At 45.8% G+C, this 25,636-nt stretch overlaps 1 protein-coding gene across 1 annotated transcript; it reads left to right on the forward strand.

Annotated features, from left to right (window-relative positions):
• The first annotated feature begins 1,374 nt into the window (after window positions 1-1,374).
• On the forward strand, window positions 1,375-22,934 carry LOC124545434 (nematocyst expressed protein 3-like). The gene is made up of 3 exons (XM_047124352.1): window positions 1,375-1,528; window positions 11,885-12,256; window positions 22,528-22,934. The coding sequence occupies exons 1-3, from the start codon at window positions 1,517-1,519 to the stop codon at window positions 22,798-22,800; spliced, it is 657 nt and encodes a 218-aa protein (XP_046980308.1). The 5' UTR covers window positions 1,375-1,516; the 3' UTR covers window positions 22,801-22,934.
• Window positions 22,935-25,636: the final 2,702 nt, after the last annotated feature.

Raw genomic sequence — 25,636 nt, forward strand, 5'->3', positions numbered from 1 at the left:
GTCTATGTTTCGCTTTCGTAGTAGGCTACAACCCAGACAAGTACCTTCGGTAAAGAACTCCGAGCACCTAAATTTATATTCGATGTTAACTAATTTCTCATTTTTGAGTCACTTTTCTTGCTATTGTCATTTTGCTTCAACCACGGTGAGGTATTTTACCACTCATACGACAGAACTCATCCTCTAATTCTAATGTGTTGTTTCCTAATCTACACTACTGGCCGTTAAAATTGCTACACCAAGAAGAAATGCAGATGATAAACGGGTATTCATTGGACAAATACATTATACTAGAACTGACATGTTATACATTTTCACGCAATTTGGGTGCATAGATCCTGAGTAATCAGTACCCAGAACTACCACCTCTGGACGTAATAACGGCCTTGATACTCCTGGGCATTGAGTCAAACAGAGCTTGGATGGCGTGTCCAGGTACAGCTGCCCATGCAGCTTCAACACGATTCCACAGTTCATCAAGAGTAGTGACAGTACACACATCTATGCCCAAGGCAGGATTCGAACCTGCGACCGTAGCGTTACGCGGTTCTAGACTGCAGCGCCTAGAGCTGCCAGTCCGGCCGACTCCAAAATCCTATTGCAAATCGACGTTAGTGATATAGGTCTGTAATGCAGCTGATTACTCGTATTTACTTTCTCGGCTATTGGTGTGACTTTTCTTTGGCTACGGATCTTAATTTGTGTGCCATAATTTTCAGAACGAAGTTGCAGTTGGCTCTTCAGGGAATCGCACAGCGGGTCGGGCGGCTCGTTTGTGCAGTGTGTGCAGACCTGCGGATGACCTCGGGACTCCTCTGGAAGGAGACCGCAGGTCGCAGGACACTGTCAGGGTCGCCAGTTGTCCGGCCCTGCGCGTGCCTCGCCCACTGTCCAGCTGGGGACGGAGCCGCGCATCGGATTTCGCGAACGCGGCCATAAATCTGTCAGTCGATCGCTCCAGTCTGCCTGCCCGCCCCTCCTTCACCTTCCCCGCCCCCAAACTCATCAGACGATCCCCGCTCGAGTTTCCCCCCCCCCCCCCCCCCCCCACCCAGGCTCGACCGGTCGCTGCGCCCAACGGCGGGAGCGTGCCAGTCCCGACCGGTAAGCGACAATATTTCAGCGGTTATGCGTGGAATATGAGAGCCTATCTTGGGTAGGAGTAAGAAGGGAGGGGGGGGGGGGACACCTTGAGGAACGCTCAGACTGTGACGCGAAGAAGCGGTGCGTCTGGTGTCCCGGTTAATATGCATGAGCTCGTCTTCGCCGACAAAGGCCGACTTCGGCTCCACGCGGCTTCTGGTTTCCCCTCCCTTTTGCTTTACTTTTCGCCCCGCGCGTGCGGAAAAAGGAGAAAATTAATTTTTGCCCGACTGATTGGACGGCAGTGCGTGCGGGCGCGTGCGCCACCGCGGGGTACGACGATGTGTGTATATAAAGGGTCGCAGCAGCCGTGGAGGGCGTCAGACGACGATACGACAGCCCACCTGCCGTTGGAGACCGCTGCAGCGACGCCATGAAGTTCCTCGTGAGTATAAAGGGCGCACTTGAGATTTTGGTGGTTTCGGTGTGATTTCTAAACTTGGGGGCTCCATCAGTCACAGACTTCCTAGAATACGCACTGCACCTACAGTTTGGCTCTTTGTGCTCCTGTCGAAAAAACCACTTGCCACAAGTTATTTTAACTAGGCCTTTCTAGTGGTTTCCGTGAGATCACCGATGTTAAGCGCTGTCGGGCGTGGCCGACACTTGGATGGGTGACCATCCAGGCCGCCATGCGCTGTTGCCTTTTTTCGGGGTGCACGCAGCCTCGTGATGCCAATTGAGGAGCTACTCGACCGGATAGTAGCGGCTCCGGTCAAAGAAAACCATCTTAACGACTGGGAGAGCGGTGTGCTGACCACACGCCCCTCCTATCCACATCCTCACTTGAGGATGACACGGCGGTCGGATGGTCCCGATGGGCCACTTGTGCCCTGAAGACGGAGTGCTTTTTTCCTAGTGGTAACACCGTGGTACATGATTTTGTACAATTCAATTGAAGTGCTTGGAATACTATTTTTTGCCATTCCAACTAAATGTTTTGTTACTTCACGATTTTAGTTTTCAGCCTTTCAACTATGTTAGGCTGATAGTTTGTTTCTAGGCCTTTCTTCAGGCGTTTCAAATTTTTCTCTCCTCTTGGTTTTTCGTTGTCACAAGTCCACCCTGTGGTCAATTTCAGCAGTTCATGAGCGTGTACTATTCAGAATAAGTAACAATCATGTACTCGCTGTATTTACAGTTACAATGCCAATAACTTTACATAAGTAAACGATTACAGAAAAAAATATAAGGGGTGGAAATAAAACTAAAGCCGTTGTACTAATCCATCGGACAAACATCACCAAAATGTTTGGCGTTAGACGCTATCTGATATTATAATGCACATCAAGTCCAAGCAGCACTCTATATTTATGCAAACTATCTACTGTAACATCAGCTTAATGCTAATTGTCTACTCCGCAAAGCATACCATATGGTAAAGGCAGTTCACGCATTATGGATGTCTGCATAGGTGTCCCTGTGTCAGTAGAGTTGATCTCGAGATATACTGAACAATTGTCGATATCTAGACTGTGTTAATTACCTTTCTATCGAATACCTTACATTGGTGCTGTTGACTCTTAGAAGCTGTTCAGGAATATTAACCGCAAAACCGCAGTCACGCAAAGAATAGAATTACGTATCCTGTGTTTGTATCAAACGACAGTGTTAGATTCTATTGTAGCATCAACAGTGGAAAAGCATATATATGGATCCTGTATAAATTCTATCATTATTGTCCAGACTCCAAGAACTAGAGCGATGGCAAACTGTCATTTCAAATATCAAGGGTCCCCTAATTCTACGTAAGCGATGTAGATCCTTAGAGCAGCCTTTCAAAGCTGCAAAAGTTTTAGGAGTACACATATTTCGATGCGGTGCAATTCACAAGAGAGATTGGTTCATGTCAAAATATGAAACAACTAGCGACTAATTGTACTAACTGAACAGATTTAGACATATAAACGAAAGTAAACGCTTAGACGTTAAAAAAACTGTAAAATATTCTGTTGGAACTCGATAAGATATCAAAATGATTTAAAGATTGGCAACTTACATAAGTTCGTAGCCTTCCATGGCCAGAGTCAGCTTGAATAAAATCATTTTGGGTATAAGGCCGCGTCATTATGAAACAATGAAATAACTAAAATGCCTATGTATCGACCGACTTTGCGGCGGTCCTCATCAGTGCAACTAAATGCTGGATTTTGGTGATTGTCTTCCCGTGTATATTGTCTTATTTCAGTTGTAAGGTGGCTACTGACGTCGCATTCTGGAATGCGTGTATACGGGGGAAAACCGTCAGCAGAATCCAGCAGTTGGTTGCCCTGGAGAGAGCCGCGGGAAAGTCGGTCGAACCGTCAGCATTTCAATTGTTTCAATATTTCATAATGACGCGATTTAATACCCCAAATTATTTTATCCAGATTGTTAAACTACTTTAAATTTTCAGAAATGAAAAATTATACGCTTTATAAATTGCAGAAAAGTATATCCTATGACAAGAGTAGCAATGACTCATAACTAGAATCAGTCAGTTCATACAAATATCTGGATGGAACAATTTGCAGGTATATGGTGGTCTCATAGGTGCAGTCGTAGGTCAAGCAGGCGTCAGACTTCGGTTCATTGGCAGGATACATCTACATCTACATCTATATGCACTTTACGTGCCACTGTCATTACCTCCCTTTCCTGTTCCAGTCGCGTATGGTTCGTGGGAAGAACGACTGTCGGAAAGCCTCCGTGCGCACTCGAATCTCTCTAATTTTACATTCGTGATCTCCTCGGGACGTATAAGTAGGGGGAAGCAGTACATTCGATACCTCATCCAGAAACGCACCCTATCGAAACGTGGATAGCAAGCTATACCGCGATGCAGAGCGCCTCTCTTGCAGAGTCTGCCACTTGAGTTTGATAATCTCCGTAACGCTATCACGCTTACCAAATAACCCTGTGACGAAACGCGCCGTTCTTCTTTGGATCTTCTCTATCTCCTCTGTCAACCCGACCTGGTACGGATCCCACACTGATGAGCAATACTCAACTATAGGTCGAACGAGTGTTTTGTAAGGCACTTCCTTTGTTGATGGACTACATTTTCTAAGGACTCTCCCAATGAATCTCAACCTGGCACCCGCCTTACTAACAATTAATTTTATGTGATCATTCCACTTCAAATCGTTCCGTACGCATACTCGCAGATACTGGGAAAATGTAATCAGTCTACAAAGGAGATTGCTTACAGAACACTTCTGCGATCCTTCCTAGAGTATTGCTCGAGTGTGTGATCCATATCAAATAGGACTAACAGAGCATGTTGATTTTATACAAAGAACGCCAGAACGAATGGTCACAGCTTTGTCTGATCGTTGGTTGATCATCGCGGAAGTGCTGAAAAACCAGAGTTTGAACACATGTAAAGATGCACGCGAACATCCCGGGAAAAGCTACATTTGAAACTTCGAAAACCACATTCAACTGAGAAATCTAGAATTCTGCTTCAGCACTCTTGATGTCAGTCCCACAGGGCCACAAAAACGAAATTACACTCGTTACTGCTCACACAGAGGCAGTTTTAAGCAACCATTCTTCCCTGGTCCACAATGGAGTGGAACAGGAAGAAACTACAGTAAGTTGTACAGAAGAATCCTATGGCACGCATTTTACGGTGTTTTACATAGTATACGCGAAGATGTAGATGTAGAAATATAACAGTACTCTTAACATGTATATTGTACACTACTGGCCATTAAAATTGCTACACCAAGAAGAAATGCAGATGATAAACGGGTATTCATTGGAAAGATATATTATACTAGAACTGACATGTGATTTCATTTTCACGCAATTTGGGTGCATAGATCCTGAGAAATCAGTACCCAGAACAACCACCTCTGGCCGTAATAACAGCCTTGATACGCCTGGGTCAAACAGAGCTCGGATGGCGTGTACAGGTACAGCTGCCCATGCAGCTTCAACACGATACCACAGTTCAAGAGTAGTGACTGGCGTATTGTGACGAGCCAGTTGCTCGGTCACCATGACCAGACGATTTCAATTGGTGAGAGGTCTGGAGAATGTGTTGGCCAGGGCAGCAGTCGAATATTTTCTGTATCCATGCGGTCGTGCGTTATCCTGCTGAAATGTACGGTTTCGCAGCGATAGAATGAAGGGTAGAGAAACGGTCGTAACACATCTGAAATGTAACGTCCACTGTTCAAAGCGCCGTCAATGCGAACAAGAGGTGACCGAGACGTTTAACCAATGGTACCCCATACCATCACGCCGGGTGATATGCCAGTATGGCGATGACGAATACACGCTTCCAATGTGCGTTCACTACGATGTCGCCAAACACGGATGCGGCCATCACGATGCTGTAAACAGAACCTGGATTCATCCGAAAAAATGACGTTTTTCCATTCGTGTACTCAGGTTCGTCGTTGAGTACACCATCGCAGGCGCTCCTGCCTGTGATGCAGCGTCAAGAGTAACCACATCCACGGTCTCCGAGCTGATAGTCCATGCTGCTACAAACGTCGTCGAACTGTTCGTGCAGATGCTTGTTATCTTGCAAACGTCCCCATTTGTTGACTCAGGGATCGAGACGTGGCTGCACGATCCATTACAGCCATGCCTATAAGATACCTGTCATCTCGACTGCTAGTGATACGAGGCCGTTGGGATCCAACACGTCGTTCCGTATTACCCTCCTGAACCCACCGATTCCATATTCTGCTAACAGTCATTGGATCTCGACCAAGGCGAGCAGCAATGTCGCGATACGATAAATCGGAATCGCGAAAGGCTAGAATCCGACCTTTATCAAAGTCGGAAACGTGATGGAACGCATTTGTGCTCCTTACACGAGGCATCACAACACCGTTTCACCAGGCAACGACGGTGATGTGCTGTTTGTGTATGAGAAATCGGTTGGAAACTTTCCTCATGTCAGCATGTTGTAGGTGTCGCCACCGGCGCCAACCTTGTGTGAATGTTCTGGAAAGCTAATCATTTGCATATCACTGCATGTTATTCCTGTCCGTTAAATTTCGCGTCTGTAGCACGTCATCTTCGTGGTGTAGCAATTTTAATGTCCAGTAGTGTACATTTAATATACAGGATGTCCTAGAAATGTTCTGCCAAACTTCTAGGGGTTGTAGAGGGAGTCTTGAGGAACGAAACGAGTTTCAGAACCTTTGTCTAGAAGCGTCGTCCGATGACACTACAGAGTGGTAGGCTTCGGCGCCTGACACTTGGCCAGCCCTTCAGCAACAAACGTGACTATGTAAGCTGACGCACCGCAGACGGAAAGTCTCCCATTGTTGTTTGGTATTCGGCGATCACAGCTGATTGCCACGATCGCCAGTGGAGAAGATGGTGCTAGTTGACCCATAGTAAGGCTTTGTAACCTACGAATACGATGTTCTAATGGGCTGGTAGATGACGGTTGCTCACACATATTTCCATCTGTAGTTTATTTTTCTTCTGGAATATTCTAAAATTTCATATTTTTTCCGATGTACAGGAGAAAATAATCTGCGAGTGGAAACCCCTGTCTGAAACCGTCGTCCACGGAGGCAACACAGCACTGCATTCACAGGAGACAAGGCCTGCAGCTAGCTACATCTTCTCCACTCTCGGTCGCGGCAATCAGTCGCGGTCACTGAATAAGAAACAACATTGCCTGACGTTCCGCCTACAGTCCTTCAGCGTACGAAGTCACGTTTACTGCCGAAGGGGAGGCCTTGTGTAAGGATCTGGCGCTTATAACTTCGACGGTCTGTAGTGTTGCTGGATGACATTTACAGACAGTGGTTCCTGTACTCTATTTGTTCTTTACGATACCCTCTACAACCCCGCAAAGTTTGTCGCAACATTTCTGGGACACCCTGTATATCGAGAACTTTGGCGAAGTTCTAGTTATCAATAGCGAATAGGATTACGTAATGAATGAATGTAGGTAAAGATTTAACGTTCAGTCGACGACGAAGTCATTAGAGTCTGAGCAAAAGCTCGAATTGGAGAGGCTGTTCCCCTTTTAAATGCAGACATTTACCTTAAGCTATGTGTGGAAACCACAGAAAACGTGAATCTATATGACTGGGTGGGGATTTGAACCGCTGCGATTCCGAATGCGTCAGTGTCGGTGGTGGGTTCTTCCTCGCACATAGAAGTAACGCTTCTGTATTATACTGATCAAGAAGCTAAACTCTAATAATGTAAACCGAGAAAAACGCTAATTTTCTGAAATTTAATAGATTTATGCTTGCAGTTTAACGCTCGCTAAACTTTAGACCCCAAGGCGGCTGCCTAATTCATATTTATACGGTAAAGTTGGTAACCTTCAATATCCGCAAAATACTTTTAACTATGAAGCTTTCTATACAGAGTAGGAACAGAGTAGTGGTATCGTGAGTTTATCACCTGCTTCGTACACAATTATGTTTTAATAATTCGTTGGGTTTGTGTCAGTGTGTATTGCACAATTGTAAATTAGGATGTTTGTTTACATCATAGTGTATCATTTCTTTTTTCCCAAGAACGCGCAATACATCCAACACAGTGGCAGCACTATATTACCAACCACACGCAATGTTTACACGTTATAGGATAGCAACGTGGCAGGCATTTGTGTGAGTTTATGAATGTGGCGACACATACAAATGCCTGTAAGTTTTCGTCCTTTACTACGTAGAAAAGTACGCCCGAATGAGGTTATAGTGATGCCATGACCGAAGCGATGCAGTAACTGCACGAATCTTTGACCTTCTGCAATTCTTCCATCATTTCGTCACACTTTTATAGCACTAAAATTACAACAGACTCATCTGATAACAATTTCACTTCAAGTCCTCTTGACGTCCAGGTTATCAGAATACAAAAACAAGTTCGGAATGGACGACAATGAGAAACGGAATAACCTGGTACCTCGATAAAACAACGTACCTAAAGTGAGACAAGGGAACGTGCGGAAAATCTAAATAGGGATTGCAAATTTCCTCTGGTTTATCTTTATCACTTCCTTTCAAATTTCCCTTTGAAACTATTCTACCGTTATGTTTCACTGACTTTCTACTACTTAGTATTTTTAAATTTCGTAATACAATATTTTAATATGTCAGCGATTATATGGAGTGAGAAGCGTTCCTCGTTGGGAACTTACTGCAAACATTAATTTGACCTGGTCTTCATACTCATTGTCTGAGGCCACAAATGCACCCTGGTCATAGGTACTGCTCTACCTTTGAGTAGAAAATTAGCGTTAGGCAGATTCGTAGTGAGACATGAATGCCACTGAGGGAGCTAAACTATAAAAAGGACCACCATGACGGTGTCGACCCATAACGCCTAACAAAAACCTTTCTTAAGGTCTACCTACTAAATAAGCTGTAATAATGACGCCAATATACGGGACAAAATGCGTAAACCTACTGCCAAAATCAAGCAAAATCCTGGGAGCACGGCCAGCTCGGTATATACTGACATTTGAGCTATCTGACCCTCCTTGCGGATTTTGTATGGCCGAATTTTTTTGCCTGCTAATGCATGGAGCACCGGAATGGAGACCTGGTACTGTTTTCTGGTGTGCTACGTGTGGGGTGCTGCTTCAGTCTTGTAACCAGTAGGTCTGTTCTTACAACGAAACCTCATTCCTTGCTCCAAACAAAACGTCTGTCTCTTGAGTTTCGTGTTTGCAGCCTATGTAAGGAGTATGTGTAAACGAACAGAATAGGCATACGGTGTGGAAATTAAACGAATGCTTGCCACGTTCCGGAATGAGAATTCATATTAATTTTGTATTCTACAAGGGATGTCCAGAAAGCAAGTTCCGATCGGTCGCGAAATGGACACCACAGTGAAACCCCTATGAAGCTTTGCACAGATGTGTCGGGTAGTGTCTCTAGTGTGACCGTTGATAGCATCAAGACGCTCTTTTCAGCTGTGAGCGCACTGCGAGCGAGTAAAGGTGCCTAGAACAACGATGTCTCCAGCCAAGTAGGAGGGCCCGCTGAGAGACTTCGCCTTAATGAATGCAGCCCACCTAACACAACTGCCACGCACTTCCTTCTTCACGGCAATTCTCAGCCGCACTCTGCAGGGGCAGTGAAGACGCTCCTGCAGCCTTTTCGATGGGAAGTGTTCGATCACCCACAACACAGCCCTAATTGGCTCGTCCTGAGTATCATCTCTGTTCACATGAAACGCTGGATACGAAGATAACACTTGGGCGCAGGCTACACGCTATAGACTGGCGTAGAGAATTATCGGAAAGCACAGGCGGCTACCTTCTATTACGATGGTGTTGGAAATTTGGTATAACCCTCCGACAAATGTATGAGTCGGAGCGACAACTATGTAGAGAAGTATCTGGAAAGTGTAGCTGACTCTTGCAAATAAAATGTTTCTGATTTTCTCTGTGGTTTCCATTTAGTGACCGATCGGAACTTACTTTCCGGACAACCCTCGTATTTGGTATACTTAACACGCATTCAGAACATTATTACATCTGATGATAGTAAAACTTCGTGTAAATATGGGCACAGCACATCTGATTAAAAGTCACGATAACATACCTTAATAACTCTATAAGACAGATCTTTTGTTAGAGTATTCCACCCGAGGTGGTGAGACTATGGGGGATGCAGTGGTCTGATTGTCAAAGAAAAAATTTCCGCCAGTCTGTAATTAAATTCTTTTCATCTGGTCTGCAAACCAGCCGTTTGGGGTGGTGCTTTGTGGTTGGCGCTGTGGGTCCCTAGTTTGACAGTGTACTTTATTGAAGGACGATGTCAAAAAGACACGCATCTAAGATGAACATATTACACACCGATTCGTCGTATATGTATCAAATACAACTGAAGATGAGGCTAGAAGCCTCGAAATCGATAATCATATAATAAAATGAAGAGTATTTAATTTCAGTCTGGGGCAGTTCCTCTTTTTCCCCCCTACCGGTTTTTTTACAGTATGCCAAAAGAGACAATGGGTAGTACAGATACACTAATTTCTTCGGTAGCGATATTGCGACGTTATCTTAAGGTTAAATGAAGGATACTATAAAGATTAAACAATATGTAGACTTGGAGGTCTATTGGACAAAAGCGCTCCGTGGGAACAGGCACCTAATTATATGTGTAGGTTACAGTATATTAAAAATTCCATAACGATTCTTTAAGCAGTTGCATTTTCTGGAGCGAGAATGGTGGTGAAAGTAGTGGGAGAACGGTGTTTCACTTTGCTTAATCTCCTGCACCAAGTAATTTGTTGCTCAAGATAACTCTCTCAGTACAAAACTGATGGGTTAAACCACCTTCCTACGCCGAGTAGAGTGAGGAAGTTAGGGAGTCTTCGACACTCATCCTGCCTAGGTGACTGGGAAGCTGCAGCGACGGAGTATGCAGTATGGCATACTGCTGGACACTAAAATAGCTACAGAAGGAAGGTTAGCAAAGAAAAGAAACATAATTTTACTTACAGAAGAAAAGGGAGAGTGCATAATTAAATAAGGGATTTAGGGGTACAAAGAGAACACAGAGCTGTCACCTCGGGCAGCAACAGTGGTTGTAACTCGGCTGGGCACTGAGTGAGACCAAACTTGAATCACAGAGGCGAGTACGTCATTCAAAGCTGTTCCAACGCGTTCAGCAGTCATAGTGGCTGACGAGTGGTGGCGTGCTGGTCTCTCGGAAGCCCGTAACCAGAAGTTTTCATCGGAGGTGGTTTATGGAGAACAGGGCAACAGTCGAACACCCTCTGTATCGGGGTAAGTTAGTACAGTGCGAGCGAAATACGCTCGTGCGTTTTCCTGTTGAAAGATAACGTCGTCGTGATCTGGAAGAAAGAGCAAAGGCATTGGCCTTAACACGTCAGAATTGTAGCGGCTGCTGTCAAAATTACGGACTATGTGAGCTAGAGGTGATCGTATTGTGTACCCTCTGGCAACCAATTCCATCACGACAGGAGCCTGTATAACAAAGATGAACACAATCTGGGAACATTTCTTCTGCTTGATGCCTCCACACACGGGTACGTCCATCGTGAGGCTGTACCCAGAACAGGGACTCATCTGAAAATTCGACGCTGGCCACTCGTGTGCTCAGTTTGGTTTCCCTACTCTCGCTGTGTGTCTCTCTGCACCTGCACTGATGGAAGCTGGTACACTGCTGCACTGACAGCCTTTCGTGCTGCAGACGTCGTTGCACTGTAAGTGTAGACACTTCGTCTGCTGCAAAATAAGCCCATTTCTTGACTCAGAGTAAGCGACGTCGTTGTACGGTCCTGTATGGCAAAGTGAACAGTTTGTCTCTCCTCTCGGGCGCTAATCGCACGGGCCGGCTAAAACTCTGAGTATGGCCCTCAGTGACGGTGATTGCGCATGACGTTGAATACTGCCCTCCTGAGCCAATTGATTCCATATTCGCATGGTAGCCGTGGGATTCCGATCAAGGTGAGCCGTCTCCAGATGACACTATCCTTCCAAAATGTGTTTGTAGATCGTTCTCTTCCCTGCACGAGGTATAACATGGTCTTCTTGCAGACAGCCAACATTCAAATGGGATTACTGTCTGAGTAATTCGCAGTGTAACCTCTCCTTACTTACGCAATGTAGACGGCGTTATTCCTAGATAGTTCGTGCAACTGCCCTGAAATGGCAATCATTCGTACATCTAAACTGTTACTACACTTCACATCAGTTTGACGTTTGCTGCATGCTGCCTTCATGTTGATGCAATTTTAACACCCAGCACTGCCCGTTGGATGTTTTGCAACAGGTGTTTCCCACTGTGCGCAGGTGCTGGTACTGTTCGCTCTGGCCGCCGCCGCCTCCGCGGCGTACCTGCCGGCGGGCGTGTCGCCGCTGAACCTGGCCTACAGCGCGGCCCCCGTGCAGGCGCCAGGGCTGCCCTTCTACCCGTACGGCGCTCTGGGGCTGGGCCAGCTGCTGCCCTACGGCGGCCTGCAGTCCTACCCCTACCCCTACGTGCCCGCTGTCTCCCACGCCCCCGCAGCCGTCGCGGTGAGCGTCGCCCCCGCCGCCTCTGCCTCCGCCGCCCCCACCCCCGTCGCAGAGCAGAAGTCGCTGGCTCCAGTCGCCCCCGCGGCGCCCGCCGTCCCTGAGGTGCAGCCTGTGGACGCGCCCAAGCCGGTCGAGGAGACTCCTGAGGTGAGTCCACGACCAGGAACGGCGTGTCATCAAGTCGTAACTGAAGTCATGGCTAGTTCAGTTCATACAGCGCTGCAGTTTGCACTTGAGGGAAATTATCACATATGTTTACGTTTCCTGTAGCGAAGTTTACTTATCGCACCATTTAGCTCCTGTAGCAACTTTATTTGCTTTTTATCGATCGAGAGAGGTTCTACGTTGGCCAATGATGGTGCAGCATATGGGAACTCTTCTCTGATTATTGTGCAACAGTGACTCAGTTTTGCCTGCAAAGGGATTGTTATGATAACTAGATACGAGTTATAGAGGAAGACGAGTAATATAAGGATTGGCATAAAGTCACAACTCCACCCTTAAATTCAAAATGAAGGTTATATTTTAACTAAAGTTCAGTCTTGATCACAACACTTATGTCTCAATAACATAGGTGACCGGTTTCGGTTATATATATATATATAACCATCTTCAGACCTGTGAATTAATTTTAGAAAATACTAGAGACCAATCTTAAAATAAAATGAAAAGTGTCTAATGACGACAAAATTTTAACAAGATAAAATAAAACTTATTATACCCATCGCTTCCTTGGAGGATGGTAGGCGGAGCTCTTCTCAGCTGCTACGAAATCAACTGATGGTTATGAGTGCTGAGCATGAGCTTAAATATGCAGAGGCTCCGCTTACTTCCTCTCACACTACTTCACAACTGCCAATCAGCGTTCATAATATGACGCTATCGTCAAAGTATAAAAGCACGAAATACACTAATAACATAAAATTGATTCATTTAAAATGTCTGATTAACAGATAGTTAGTACGTGTAAAACTTATTTATATTTTAGATAAAAACGGTAAACTGCGATGTGTAATAGCTGTGCCCTCTATGGGCAACCTTAATACTATTACAGTGTCAGTTAAATCAAAGATGTAAAAGTCCTTGGAGTTGTGGTATATATCGATTATTCCAAGTCGCCTACCTCACAATTGCATCTTTGATGGATGTTGCAGAATCTTCTTACTTTAACTGTAGTTTTTATAATGACATTCTTTATAACAGTAGGGTAGCAGCCAACAGTACGTTCCGCATTATGTATGTCTGAATAACTGCATATTTAAGCTCATGCTCAGCACTCATAACCATCAGTTGACTTCGTAGCAGCTGAGAAGAGCTCCGCCTACCATCCTCCAAGGAAGCCATGGGTATAATAAGTTTTATTTTACCTTGTTAAAATTTTGTCGTCGTCAGACACTTTTCATTTTATTTTAAGATTGGTCTCTAGTGTTTTCTAAAATTAATTCACAGGTCTGAAAACGGTTATATAAATGTAACCGAAACTGGTCACCTATGTTATTGAAACATAAATGTCGTGATCAAGACTGAACTTTAGTTAAAATATAATACTCTATTGATCACTGTTTCCAAAAATGTTTACCAAAATTGTACAAAAGGAAAGTACTTGTACAGACAAAGAAATGACTAAAATTTCGGAAAAATTGAGTGATTTATTCAAGAGAAAGGGCGTCACAAATTGAACAAGTTAATAACTGGATGCTCCACCTCTGGGCCTGATGAAAGCATTTATTCGCCTTGGCACTGATTGACAGAGTTCCTGGTTGTCCTGAGGGATATCGCGGCAAGTTCTCTCCAATCGGCGCGTTACATCCTCAAAATCCCCACATGGAGGGAGGTCTCTGCCCATAATTCTCCAGACGTTCTTAATTAGGGAAAGATCAGGCGAACTTGCTGGCCGCGTTAGGGTTTGGCAAGCACGAAGATGAGCAGTAGAAACTCTCACGTGCCATGAAGTTGCAACAAAACAGGACGTAAAATGTGGTTCGACGTACCGACGTGTGCTGTAAGGGTGCCGCAAATGACAACCAAAGGGGTGCTGCCACAAAAAGAAATGCCACCCCTGACCCCTGGTTGATGGTGCATGGCAATCAGGTTGGTATCCCACTGTTTTCCGGGGCGTCTCCAGACACGTCAATTCTAAACGGCATTCATCCCTGAAAGCAATTCTATTCCAGCCAATGAGATTCCAGGCCGATTACCGACCCATGCGGATAATTCCTTTGTGGTGAGTCATATTCTTTATCTTAGACTATGTGTTAAACATCATATTATTCAACCTCTAGGACCAATGCATATCACCAATAAAAACAGGTACACAGAAGTCGTGTCCTTAACCGTTTGCACCCTATCGGCGTCAGTTTCTGTGCGACGTATTTCGCACCATCGCTGGAATATCTCGTGGAATGCCAGTCTCACAGCTTACTTCGAGTCATCAACCGTTTCATGCTGTTTATCTGCAGTAATGTTCTTAATCCTTTCTTTCTTTCTTTTGCTACTGCCTTTATCTCGCAGTGTGCGCAGGGTCGGCAGGGCTAAGTACTGATTTGGCATGGTTAACTGTAAGGGGTGGCCGGATGCCCTTCCTGCCGCCACCCCATACCCCCCCGGGATGGAATTAGTGTACCCCAGCTGTTTGCGTCTATTGTAAATCGTGAAATAGTGTGAATGAGTTTCAAATGTCTGCGAGTCGTGTAACTGAGGCGGGGCGTTGGGACCAGTCCGGTATTCACCTAGTAGGAAGTGGAAAACCGCCTAAAAACCACATCCAGGCTGGCCGGCACACCGGCCGTCGTCGTTAATCCGCCGGGCATCTTCGATCCGGGGCCGGCGCGCCTACCAGAGTCCAGGAAGCAGTGCGTTAGCGCTCTCGGCTATCCTGGCGGGCAGTAATGTTCTTAATAAAACGCCAGAACGAATTTCACATGTTGTGAGATCGGGGCTGCGTGTCCAGACTGCTGGAGCTGGTATTGCAAGTGACCCACGGTCAATCCAGCGTTCTGTGCAAACTTCATTCGCTAATCCCCGCACTGAAATAGCTAAATGGGGAGGCGCAGAAACTTGCTGAAACTAGCGCCCTCTCTGGTTCCTTGGCCTTCCAACAGGGGTATGAACTATTACTCTAACATCCGAAGATATTGATGTTGGTTGGCGGTAACTTAAAACAAAAAGAAGAAGACCGTAAATTTAGTATCCAATCCAGCCCTTTACCCAACGTGGGAGGGTTATTCTACACCTTCTCAGAGAAATATGGATTCTCTTCACCAAAAGACGACGTTCCATGACAGGGAACTCCCGTGAATGGCACAGTCATGGCTAAATATCACTTTGCAACGCTTCATAATTGTGTACATGACCTGATAGATTTCATCATGTGCGTCCTTCCTTTGTCTTAAATCATTGTTTGACAACCTCTGAACACACATTGGTTGATATGCGCGCAACTTTAAGTCCTCTTTCATATTTTTATGCGAATTTGACCTCGGCACACACTTTTCCGCTAGCTTTTTCCGTGTTGACATCACTGGTGAATTTTCCACAGATCCTGCGACGTCTGTGCATTGTTTCTTTCTAACTGATGGCCGAACACCTTTCGGTATATCCTTAACACGCCCAATAACAAAGAGCTTTTATTCCCACCGCAGAAGTGTTTTCTTTGGAGATGACTTACGGCCGAATCGCATCTAGAAGCCCGTATACACTTCTTTCAACGACTGCCCAGTTCTCACACTTTCGTGGGCCGAGATCCTCGCAGTTATGCACTCTTAGTCGTGTAGTCACGGGTGCCGGCCATTTTTTACATAATCTGCAAAAGGCAACAGTATGAGGTCAATGTGATATCAACGTCCGATACCACACTTGTTAAGGGTTGCAGTTATCGACCGCGGTCCGTACTAGTATAGTATCGCTGGACCCGCGAGTCGAGACTGGCGCCGCTAGCGCCGCTCCGCGGATTGCAACAAGTCTAGCGTGCGATCGGCCACGCTTGCTCGGGACGTCAAGTAGGAAAGTACACTACTGGCCATAAAAATTGCTACACCACGAAGATGACGCGCTACAGACGCGAAATTTAACCGACAGGAAGAAGATGCTCTGATATGCAAATTATTAGCTTTTCAGAGCATTCACACAAGGTTAGCGCCGGTGGCGACACCTACAACGTGCTGACATGAGGAAAGTTATCAACCGATCTCTCATACACAAACAGCAGTTGACCGGCGTTGCCTGGTGAAACGTTGTTGTGATGCCTGGTGTAAGGAGGAGAAATGCGTACCATCACGTTTCCGACTTTGATAAAGGTCGGATTGTAGCCTATCGCGATTGCGGTTCATCGTATCGCGACATTGCTGCTCGCGTTGGTCGAGATCCAGTGATTGTTAGCAGAATGTGGAATCGGTGGGTTCAGGAGGGTAATAAGGAACGCCGTGCTGGATCCCAACGGCCTCGTACCACTAGCAGTCGAGATGACAGGCATCTTATCCGCATGGTTGTAACGGATTCTGCAGCCACGTCTCGATCCCTGAGTCAACAGATGGGGACGTTTGCAAGACAACAACCATCTGCACGAAAAGTTTGACGACGTTTGCAGCAGCGTGGACTATCAGCTCGGAGACCGTGGCTGCGGTTACCCTTGACGCTGTATCACAGACTGGAGCGCCTGCGGTGGTGTACTCAACGACGAACCTGGGTGCACGAATGGCAAAACGTCATTTTTTCGGATTGATCCAGGTTCTGTTTAAGGCATCCGTGTTTGGCGACATCGCGATGAACGCACATTGCCGGCCGTTGTGGGCGTGCGGTTCTAGGCGCTTCAGTCTGGAACCGCGTGACCGCTACGGTCGCAGGTTCGAATCCTGCCTCGGGCATGGATGTGTGTGATGTCCTTAGGTTAGTTAGGTTTAAGTAGTTCTAAGTTCTAGGGGACTGATGACCACAGATGTTAAGTCTTTGAACGCACATTGGAAGCGTGAATTCGTCTCCGCCATACTGGCGTATCACCCGGCGTGATGGTATGGGGTGCCATTGGTTACACGTCTCAGTCACCTCTTGTTCACATTGACGGCACTTTGAACAGAGGACGTAACATTTCAGATGTGTTACGACCCGTGGCTCTACCTTTCATTCGATCCATGCGAAACCCTACATTTCAGCAGGATAATGCACGACCGCATGTTGGATGTCCTGTACGGGCCTTTCTGGATACAGAAAATGTTCGACTGCTGCCCTGGCCAGCACATTCTCCAGATCTCTCACCAATTGAAAACGTCTGGTCAATGGTGGCCGAGCAACTGGCTCGTCACAATACGCCAGTCACTACTCTTGATGAACTGTGGTCTCGTGTTGAAGCTGCATGGGCAGCTGTACCTGTAACGCCATCCAAGCTCTGTTTGAGTCAATGCCCAGGCGCATCAAGGCTGTTATTACGGCCAGAGGTGGTTGTTCTGGGTACTGATTTCTCAGGATCTATGCAGCCAAATTGCGTGAAAATGTAATCACATTTCGGTTCTAGTATAATATATTTGTCCAATGAAAACTCGTTTATCATCTGCATTTCTCCTTGTTGTAGCAATTTTAATGGCCAGTAGTGTAGTATAGCCTTCAGCTAATAGGAAGCAACCTCTAACAAGGCGCTTAGTTAAAGCATGGCCTATGTGATGCCTCTATAGCTCTCTGTAATTATATTCCTCCTGACTATGAAGACTCCTGTACCACCAGTTAAGTACAATATTATATTTTTTATCAATGACTTCTAATTATTTTAGTCCATACAGCCAGCTCCTTATCGACTGCACTGACAAACCTGCTGTATATGCAAAGAAGAGATTTGTATGTTTCTATTTAGCATTGGCCACCAGTCATTCACATTGGCGACGATTCGTTCGTCGTCGTCATAACAGTCAACGCATTACGAGTTTGCAGCACTGTGCCGGCTGAAGTGGCCGTGCGGTTAAAGGCGCTGCAGTCTGGAACCGCAAGACCGCTACGGTCGCAGGTTCGAATCCTGCTTCGGGCATGGATGTTTGTGATGTCCTTAGGTTAGTTAGGTTTAACTAGTTCTAAGTTCTAGGGGACTAATGACCTCAGCAGTTGAGTCCCATAGTGCTCAGAGCCATTTGAACCATTTTGCAGCACTGTATGCTTGTCTATCTTTCAGGGGCGTTATGATACGCGGTGCTCACCCTATACAATATCTACAAGGACCACGAAATGCAGTTAAGAATGGAGGACCAAGAACGAAGTGCTCACATCAAAAAGAGTGTAAGACAGGGATCTAGTCTTCCACCCGTACTGATAAATATATACATCGAGGAAACAATGACGAAAATTTAAAAAAAAATGTTCCGGGAATGAGATTAAAATTCAGAGTGAACGGATATGAATGATAAGATCCGCTGATGACGTTGCTATCCTCAGTCAATGTGAAGAAGAATTACAGGGTCCGTTGACTGGAATGCACATTTTAATGAATACAGACTACGAAGTGAGAGTAAACCGAATAAAGACGAAAGTATAATAATGAGAAGCAGCAGAAGTAGAGATTAGGAATAAACTTAACATAAAAATTAGGTAATACAAAGTAGGCGAAGTGAAGGAACTGCCATCTTCAAAGCAAAATAACACTTGATTGACTAAGCAAGGAGGATACAAAAGAGCGGACTAGCAGTGGCAAGGAGGACATTCCTAGCCAAAAGAAGTCTTCTAGTATCAAAATTTCTGAGAACATACGTCTGGGGCACAGCGTTGTATGGTAGTGAAACACAGACTGTGGGAAAACTGGAAAATAGGAGAATTGAAGCGTTTGTGATGTAATGCTGTACACTGACCAGCCAGAGAATTATGACCACGTACCTTATACCCGGTATGCCTACCTTTGACACAGATAACAGCCGCGAAGCATCGTGGCACGGAAGCATTGAGGCCTTGGTATGTCGCTGGAGGTAGTTGGCAACACATTTGCACACACGAGTCACCTAATTCCCATAAATTCCATGGAGGAGGGCGAAGAGCTATGACACCATCTTCAGTTACATTCCATATGTGTCCGATCGGGTTCAGATCTAGCGGATTGAGGCCCAGCACATCAATTGGAACTCGCCACTGCGTTCCTCGAACCACTCGATCACACTCCTGGCCTTGTGATATGGCGTATTATCTCCTTGCTGTCGGGAAACATGATCGTCATGAAGGGGTGTACGTTGTCTGCAACCAGGGTACGATACACCTTGGTCACCGTGATGCCTTTCACGAGTTACAGAGCCCTCACTTTAGCAACTAAATCCCTGGTTTTTCTGCTACAGTCTGTTATAGGCTGTATATGGAGGAAGTTGTTTATAGGTCATTCGTCTATGAACAAAACGGCCAGCAAGACAATTTGCGATGAGTAATGCTACACTCTTCGCAGAACGGTGCGCGGGTATAAGAATACCTCCCGACTTCCTGGTTTAGAGAGCAGGTGACCCAGATAATTGACTGAATCTGGAGTGTTGTGCACAGGATTTGTTGCGACGTTGCTGCTGCTCGGTCCAGTTGTACAAGTGTCGAGATGCTGTGGAGCAGTGAACTGCCCAACGCAACTAGTCTCCTTTGGAATAAATGCAGGAATGCATTCTCATTGTCTTTGGGGTGGCAGGTAATGAAAATTTTACTGTGGACATTATAACGATATGTTTACGTAATGTGTATACATAAACATACTGTTATAAATGTCCCCGTTCGTAGTCCCTAATTATAACAATATGTTTACTTTTGTGCTGTAACATATAGCTATAATCAGCGGTGGAAATATATTTTCGGACGCCGACCGTGTGCGGCTGTTTCTTGTTGGATCGCCTGATCAGTCGGAAGTTGCATTGCAGAGGAGAGTAAATGCCTATTCAAAATATAATTATTTTTGGATAGCTCAACATGAATTTCATAAGGGACCGCAGTTTATCATGCATTTACCAGTAGAATATGGGGCGGAGAAAATATTTCGCCGCATGCAACTTCCGTCCAATTTCGACGAAAGAATTCGTGACTGTGAACTCTCTATTTGGCAGAAACATAAAGAAAATTAAATAACTTCATGAAGGAGTGAGACATAAATTCTATACTAAATAAATAGTCCATACACCAGTTCCATTTAACTCTGAATTTATGGCAATGAATAGATGAACTTAGACTGCAATGAAGGATTTAACATGGGTGCCGTTTTGACTCGCACTTCTCTTCTCGTAATAAAAAATAAAGAAAATTAAATAACTTCACGAAGGAGTGAGACATAAATTCTATACTAAATAAATAGTCCATACACCAGTTTCATTTAACTCTGAATTTATGGCAATGAATAGATGAACTTACACTGCAATGAAGGATTTAACATGGATGCCGTTTTGACTGGCACTACTCGTAATAAAAATAACTCCTTTGACGTTTTCACATACACGTCGCACAATAAATCTACTGCTATGCAGTATTGCACTTTTACTTTACACTAAACTAATAGTATTTTTAACAAGACACAAGTTATAAGAGACAAGAGGAAAAAAAAATGAGTAATTGAGTAACTGTTCATCGAGAATATCTCGTATATCAAATGAATGTGCAAAGGTGTTCTTCTTCTGTCCGTTTTTCGCGCCGCGGTTTTCAAAGTCAGTAACTCACTGCATCTCTGACGGCGCTTCGAAAATAAGCAAGTTACGTCACAGGTCGTTCACCTTTTACATTCTCGCAACATTATTTGCTAACTGTAGCTGTTGCCGAGCGACTGCAATCGAGCAGTCGCTCGGCAACAGCTACAGTTAGCAAATAATGAATGATTTAAAATGATAAGGCAATTACATAATGTTACAACATATTCCTTAAGTAAACTACTCATGATTACTTATGCTCAGTGTGCGTTTTTGAAGCTTCCTACCTGGGTTGTACAGAGAGGAGGATGACTTTGCTCTAGTTGGTCTTGCCAGGCGACGAATTGGGAGTACTTCCTTTGATGAATAGAAAAAAGAATCCCGTAATGTTTGAATACTCCATTAGTAGTGTAGCGCTTGACACAGTCACGTTGATTAAATATTTGGGCGTAACAATGCAGAGCGATATGAAGTGGGACAAGCATGTAATGGCAGTTGTGTGGAAGGCGGATAGTTAGGGTTGGTTGGGGTTGTTTGGGGGGTTGAGACCAAACAGCGAGGTCATCGGTCTCATCGGATTAGGGAAGGACAGGGAAGGAAGTCGGCCGTGCCCTTTCAAAGGAACCATCCCGGAAGTTGCCTGCAGCGATTTAGGGAAATCACGGAAAACCTAAATCGAGATGGCCGGACGCGGGATTGAACCGTCGTCCTTCCGAATGCGAGTCCAGTGAGCTAACCACTGCGCCACCTCGCCCGGTTAAGGCGGATAGTCGTCTTCGATTCATTGGTAGAACTTTGGGCAGATGTGGTTCCTCTGCAAAGGAGACCGCTTATAAAACACTAATACGACCTATTATTGAGTACTGCTCGAGCGTTTGGGATCCCTATCAGGTCGGATTGAGTGAGGACATAGAAGCAATTCAGAGGAGGCCTGCTAGATTTGTTACTGGTAGGTTTGATCATCACGCGGGTGTTAAGGAAATGCTTCAGGGGGTTGGGTTGGGTTGTTTTGGGGAAGGAGACCAGGCAGCGAGGTCATCTGTCTCATCGTATTAGGGAAGGATGGGGAAGCAAGTCGGCCGTGCCCTTTCAGAGGAACCATCCCAGCATTTGCCTGGAGTGATTTAGGGAAATCACGGAAAACCTAAATCGGGATGGCCGGACGCGGGATTGAACCGTCGTCCTCCCGAAATGCTTCTGGAACTCAGGTGGGAGTCTCTAGAGGAAAGGATGCGTTCTTTTCGTGAATCGCTACTGAAGAAATTTAGAGAACCAGTATTTGAGGCTGGCTGCAGTACAATTTTAGTGCCGCCAATTTACATTTCGCGGAAAGACCACAAAGATAAGATAAGAGAGATTAGGGCTCGTACAGAGGCTTATAGGCAGTCATTTTTCCCTCGTTCTGTTTGGGAGTGGAACAGGGAGAGAAGATGCTAGTTGTGGTTCGTGGTACCCTCCGCCACACACCGTATGGTGGAGTGCGGAGTATGTATGTAGATGTAGTAGATGTAGACTTCCTCGCCCCGAGACCAGATGATCCAAATCCTACTGACTCACTCTGGAGCACTGAATGAGAATTTATTGCGACATTGTTACCGTTCAGTCCAGTTGCACATGTGTTGGAAGTCAGGGACCAGAAGAGCTCCCCACTGTAAACAGTGTCTAGTGGGGTCCATGCAGTGACGAGACCTCGATGTCTTCAGGGTGGTAGATGTTGCACATTTTAATGGCGAGGTTTCGCTTAGGTAGAAGCCGCCCGTCCTGAGCTGTACGGAGAGGAGGCTGACGGTGGTGTGTGGTTGGGTGTGGCAGGTGAAGCAGGCCCGCGAGAGCTTCATGGCGCTGTGGCTGGCCGCCGCCAAGGCCGCCGCCGAGAGCCCCGACGCCGGCGACGCCCCCGCCCCCGCCCCCGCCGGCGAGCCGGCGCCCTCCAGGCGGCGCCGTGACGTCACGGGCGTGCTGCGGCCGGCCGTGCGCTCCTGGGGCTCCGGCGCGCCGTGGCCCTCCTACTCCTACTACTACTCGGCGCCGCTCAGCGCCGCCTCGCCCTACGTGCAGCCGGCAGCCTACCCCCACTACTACTGACCGCCGCAGTCGCCCCCACCTATGACGAAATGGCCACCGTTCTCGACTTTTTTTGTGCTCTTCTGTTACCTTATCCTTCTCCAACGTTCTCTCAAGCAAGCTCAATAAAGACGCTGCTGTGACACAGCACATAAGTGTTGGCTTCTTCATTTCTTTCCATCTCCATTCCTCGTCTTTCCCACTGTCAAACGACGGGTATACGGTGACGCAAAAATACGGCAAATTGTTAGGAGAGGTAAACTACTAACGGTCCAAACATGGGAACTGCATCCCTCCACACCTACAAAGCTTTTATTTGACCTATCTTCTCCTACGCCAATGTTGTTGTTGTTGTGGTCTTCAGTCCTGAGACTGGTTTGATGCAGCTCTGCATGCTACTCTATCCTGTGCAAGCCTCTTCATCTCCCAGTACCTACTGCAACCTACATCCTTCTGAATCTGCTTGGTGTATTCATCTCTTGATCTCCCTCTACGATTTTTACTCTCCACGCTCCCCTCCAATACTACATTGGTAATCCCTTGATGCCTCAGAACATGTCTTACCAATCGATCCCTTCTTCTAGTCAAGTTGTGCCACAAACTTCTCTTCTCCCCAATCCTATTCAACACCTCCTCATTAGTTACGTGATCTACCCATCTAATCTTCAGCATTCTTCTCTAGCACTACATTTCGAAAGCTTCTATTCTCTTCTTGTCCAAACAATTTATCGCCCATGTTTCACTTCCATACATGGCTACACTCCATACAAATACTTTCAGAAACGACTTCCTGACACTTAAATCTATATTCGATGTTAACAAATTCCTCTTCTTCAGAAACGCTTTCCTTGCCATTGCCAGTCTACATTTTATATCCTCTCTACTTCGACCATCATCAGTTATTTTGCTCCCCAAATAGCAGAACTCCTTTACTACTTTAAATGTCTCATTTCCTAATCTAATACCCTCAACATCGGCCGGCCGAAGTGGCCGTGCGGTTAAAGGCGCTGCAGTCTGGAACCGCAAGTCCGCTACGGTCGCAGGTTGGAATCCTGCCTCGGGCATGGATGTTTGTGATGTACTTAGGTTAGTTAGGTTTAACTAGTTCTAAGTTCTAGGGGACTAATGACCTCAGAAGTTGAGTGCCATAGTGCTCAGAACCATTTGAACCGTCAACATCACCCGACTTAATTCGGCTACATTCCATTATCCTCGTTTTGCTTTTGTTGAAGTTCATCTTATATCGTTCTTTCAAGACACTATCCATTCCGTTCCAATATCACCTCCATTTCTGCGGCACCAAAATCTGTCACTGTCTCCAAATCCTCTAAAAACCAAGCACTGTGGCTTGTTTACAGGTCTGCCTACCTTCCTCCAATATAATCCAGTATCAGGTTATCATTTTCTGATTCCTCTCATATCTCTTATATTAAACACCTTCGGATTTCTAACACATGTTGCAAAGGCCAAGCGGATTGGCACATTGGTATGTCACGACTCGTATCCAGGAGGTTGGCAGTTGAAATTCCTACCCGCCCATCCAGATTTACGTATTCTCTGGATCTCTTAAGGCAAATGCTGGAATTGTTCCTTTTAAATGGAAGCAACCTATTTCCGCCAGTCTAAGCATGTACTACATGCCCCCTCAAGACATTGAACCCTACTTCCTTTTTTTTCATTTCTTGCAGTCTTTACACCAAGCACTCAGTCGCTTCATTTCTAAGTACCAACCGCCCCTACTGTGCCATGCATATACCAGTACACCTCCTAACCTTATACCTACACACTCTCCACACCACATCCCGATAAAAGTTTAACCGCCTTCTGTACCTCTTTGCACCTGTTATCTGCAGCGGCATCTCCAATGAAAGCTCTATGCTAGCAAATCTCTATGCTTTTACCATAATTATTTATGGCATTGTGCCTGTTGGACTACAAGCATGTTGCAAACGAATCTGGAAGAAACAATGCACACTTTCTGATAAAAATAATCCGAACACCTACACAATTGATCAAAAGTATCCGGAAACCTAGCTGCAAATGACTTACAAGTTCGTGGCGCCCTCCATCGGTAATGCTGGAATTCAATACGGTGTTGGCCTACCCTTAGCCTTGATAACAGCTTCCACCCTCGCAGCCATACGTTCAATCAGCTGCTAGAAGGTTTCTTGGGGATTGGCAGCCCATTCTTCAGTGAGCGCTGCATTGAGAAGAGGTATCGCTGTCGGTCGGTGAGGCCTGGCACGAAGTCGGCGTTCCAAATCTTCGCAAAGGTGTTCTGTGGGAGTCAGGTCAGGACTCTGTGCAGGGCAGTCCATTACAGGGATGTTATTGTCGTGTAACCACTCCGCCACAGGCCGTGCATTATGAACAGGTGCTCGATTGTGTTGAAAGATGCAGTCGCCATCCCCGAATTACCCTTCAACAGTGGGAAGTAAGAAGGTGCTTAATACATCAATGTCGGCCTGTGCTCTGATAGTGCCACGCAAAACAACATGGGGTGCAAGCCCCCTCCATGAAATACACGACCACACAAAACCACCTGCGCCTCCCAATTGGAACCACACACGCTGGCAGATGACGTTCACCGGACATTCGCCATACCCACACCCTGCCATCGCATCGCCACATTGTATACCGTGATTCCTCACTCCACACAACGCTTTTCCATTGTTCAAAAAAAAAAAAAAAAAAAAAAAAGGTTCAAATGGCTCTGAGCACGATGGGACTTAACATCTGTGGTCATCAGTCCCCTAGAACGTAGAACTACTTACACCTAACTAACCTAAGGACATCACACACATCGACGCCCGAGGCAGGATTCGAACCTGCGACCGTAGCGGTCACGCGGTTCCAG

Source organism: Schistocerca americana, chromosome 8 (assembly GCF_021461395.2).
Source record: "Schistocerca americana isolate TAMUIC-IGC-003095 chromosome 8, iqSchAmer2.1, whole genome shotgun sequence".
NCBI classification, from domain to species: Eukaryota; Metazoa; Arthropoda; class Insecta; order Orthoptera; family Acrididae; genus Schistocerca; species Schistocerca americana.

Coding starts and splice junctions, on each gene's coding strand:
- LOC124545434 (XM_047124352.1), top strand. Junction 12,257..22,527: donor CGGTCGAGGAGACTCCTGAG/GTGAGTCCACGA, acceptor TGGGTGTGGCAG/GTGAAGCAGGCCCGCGAGAG.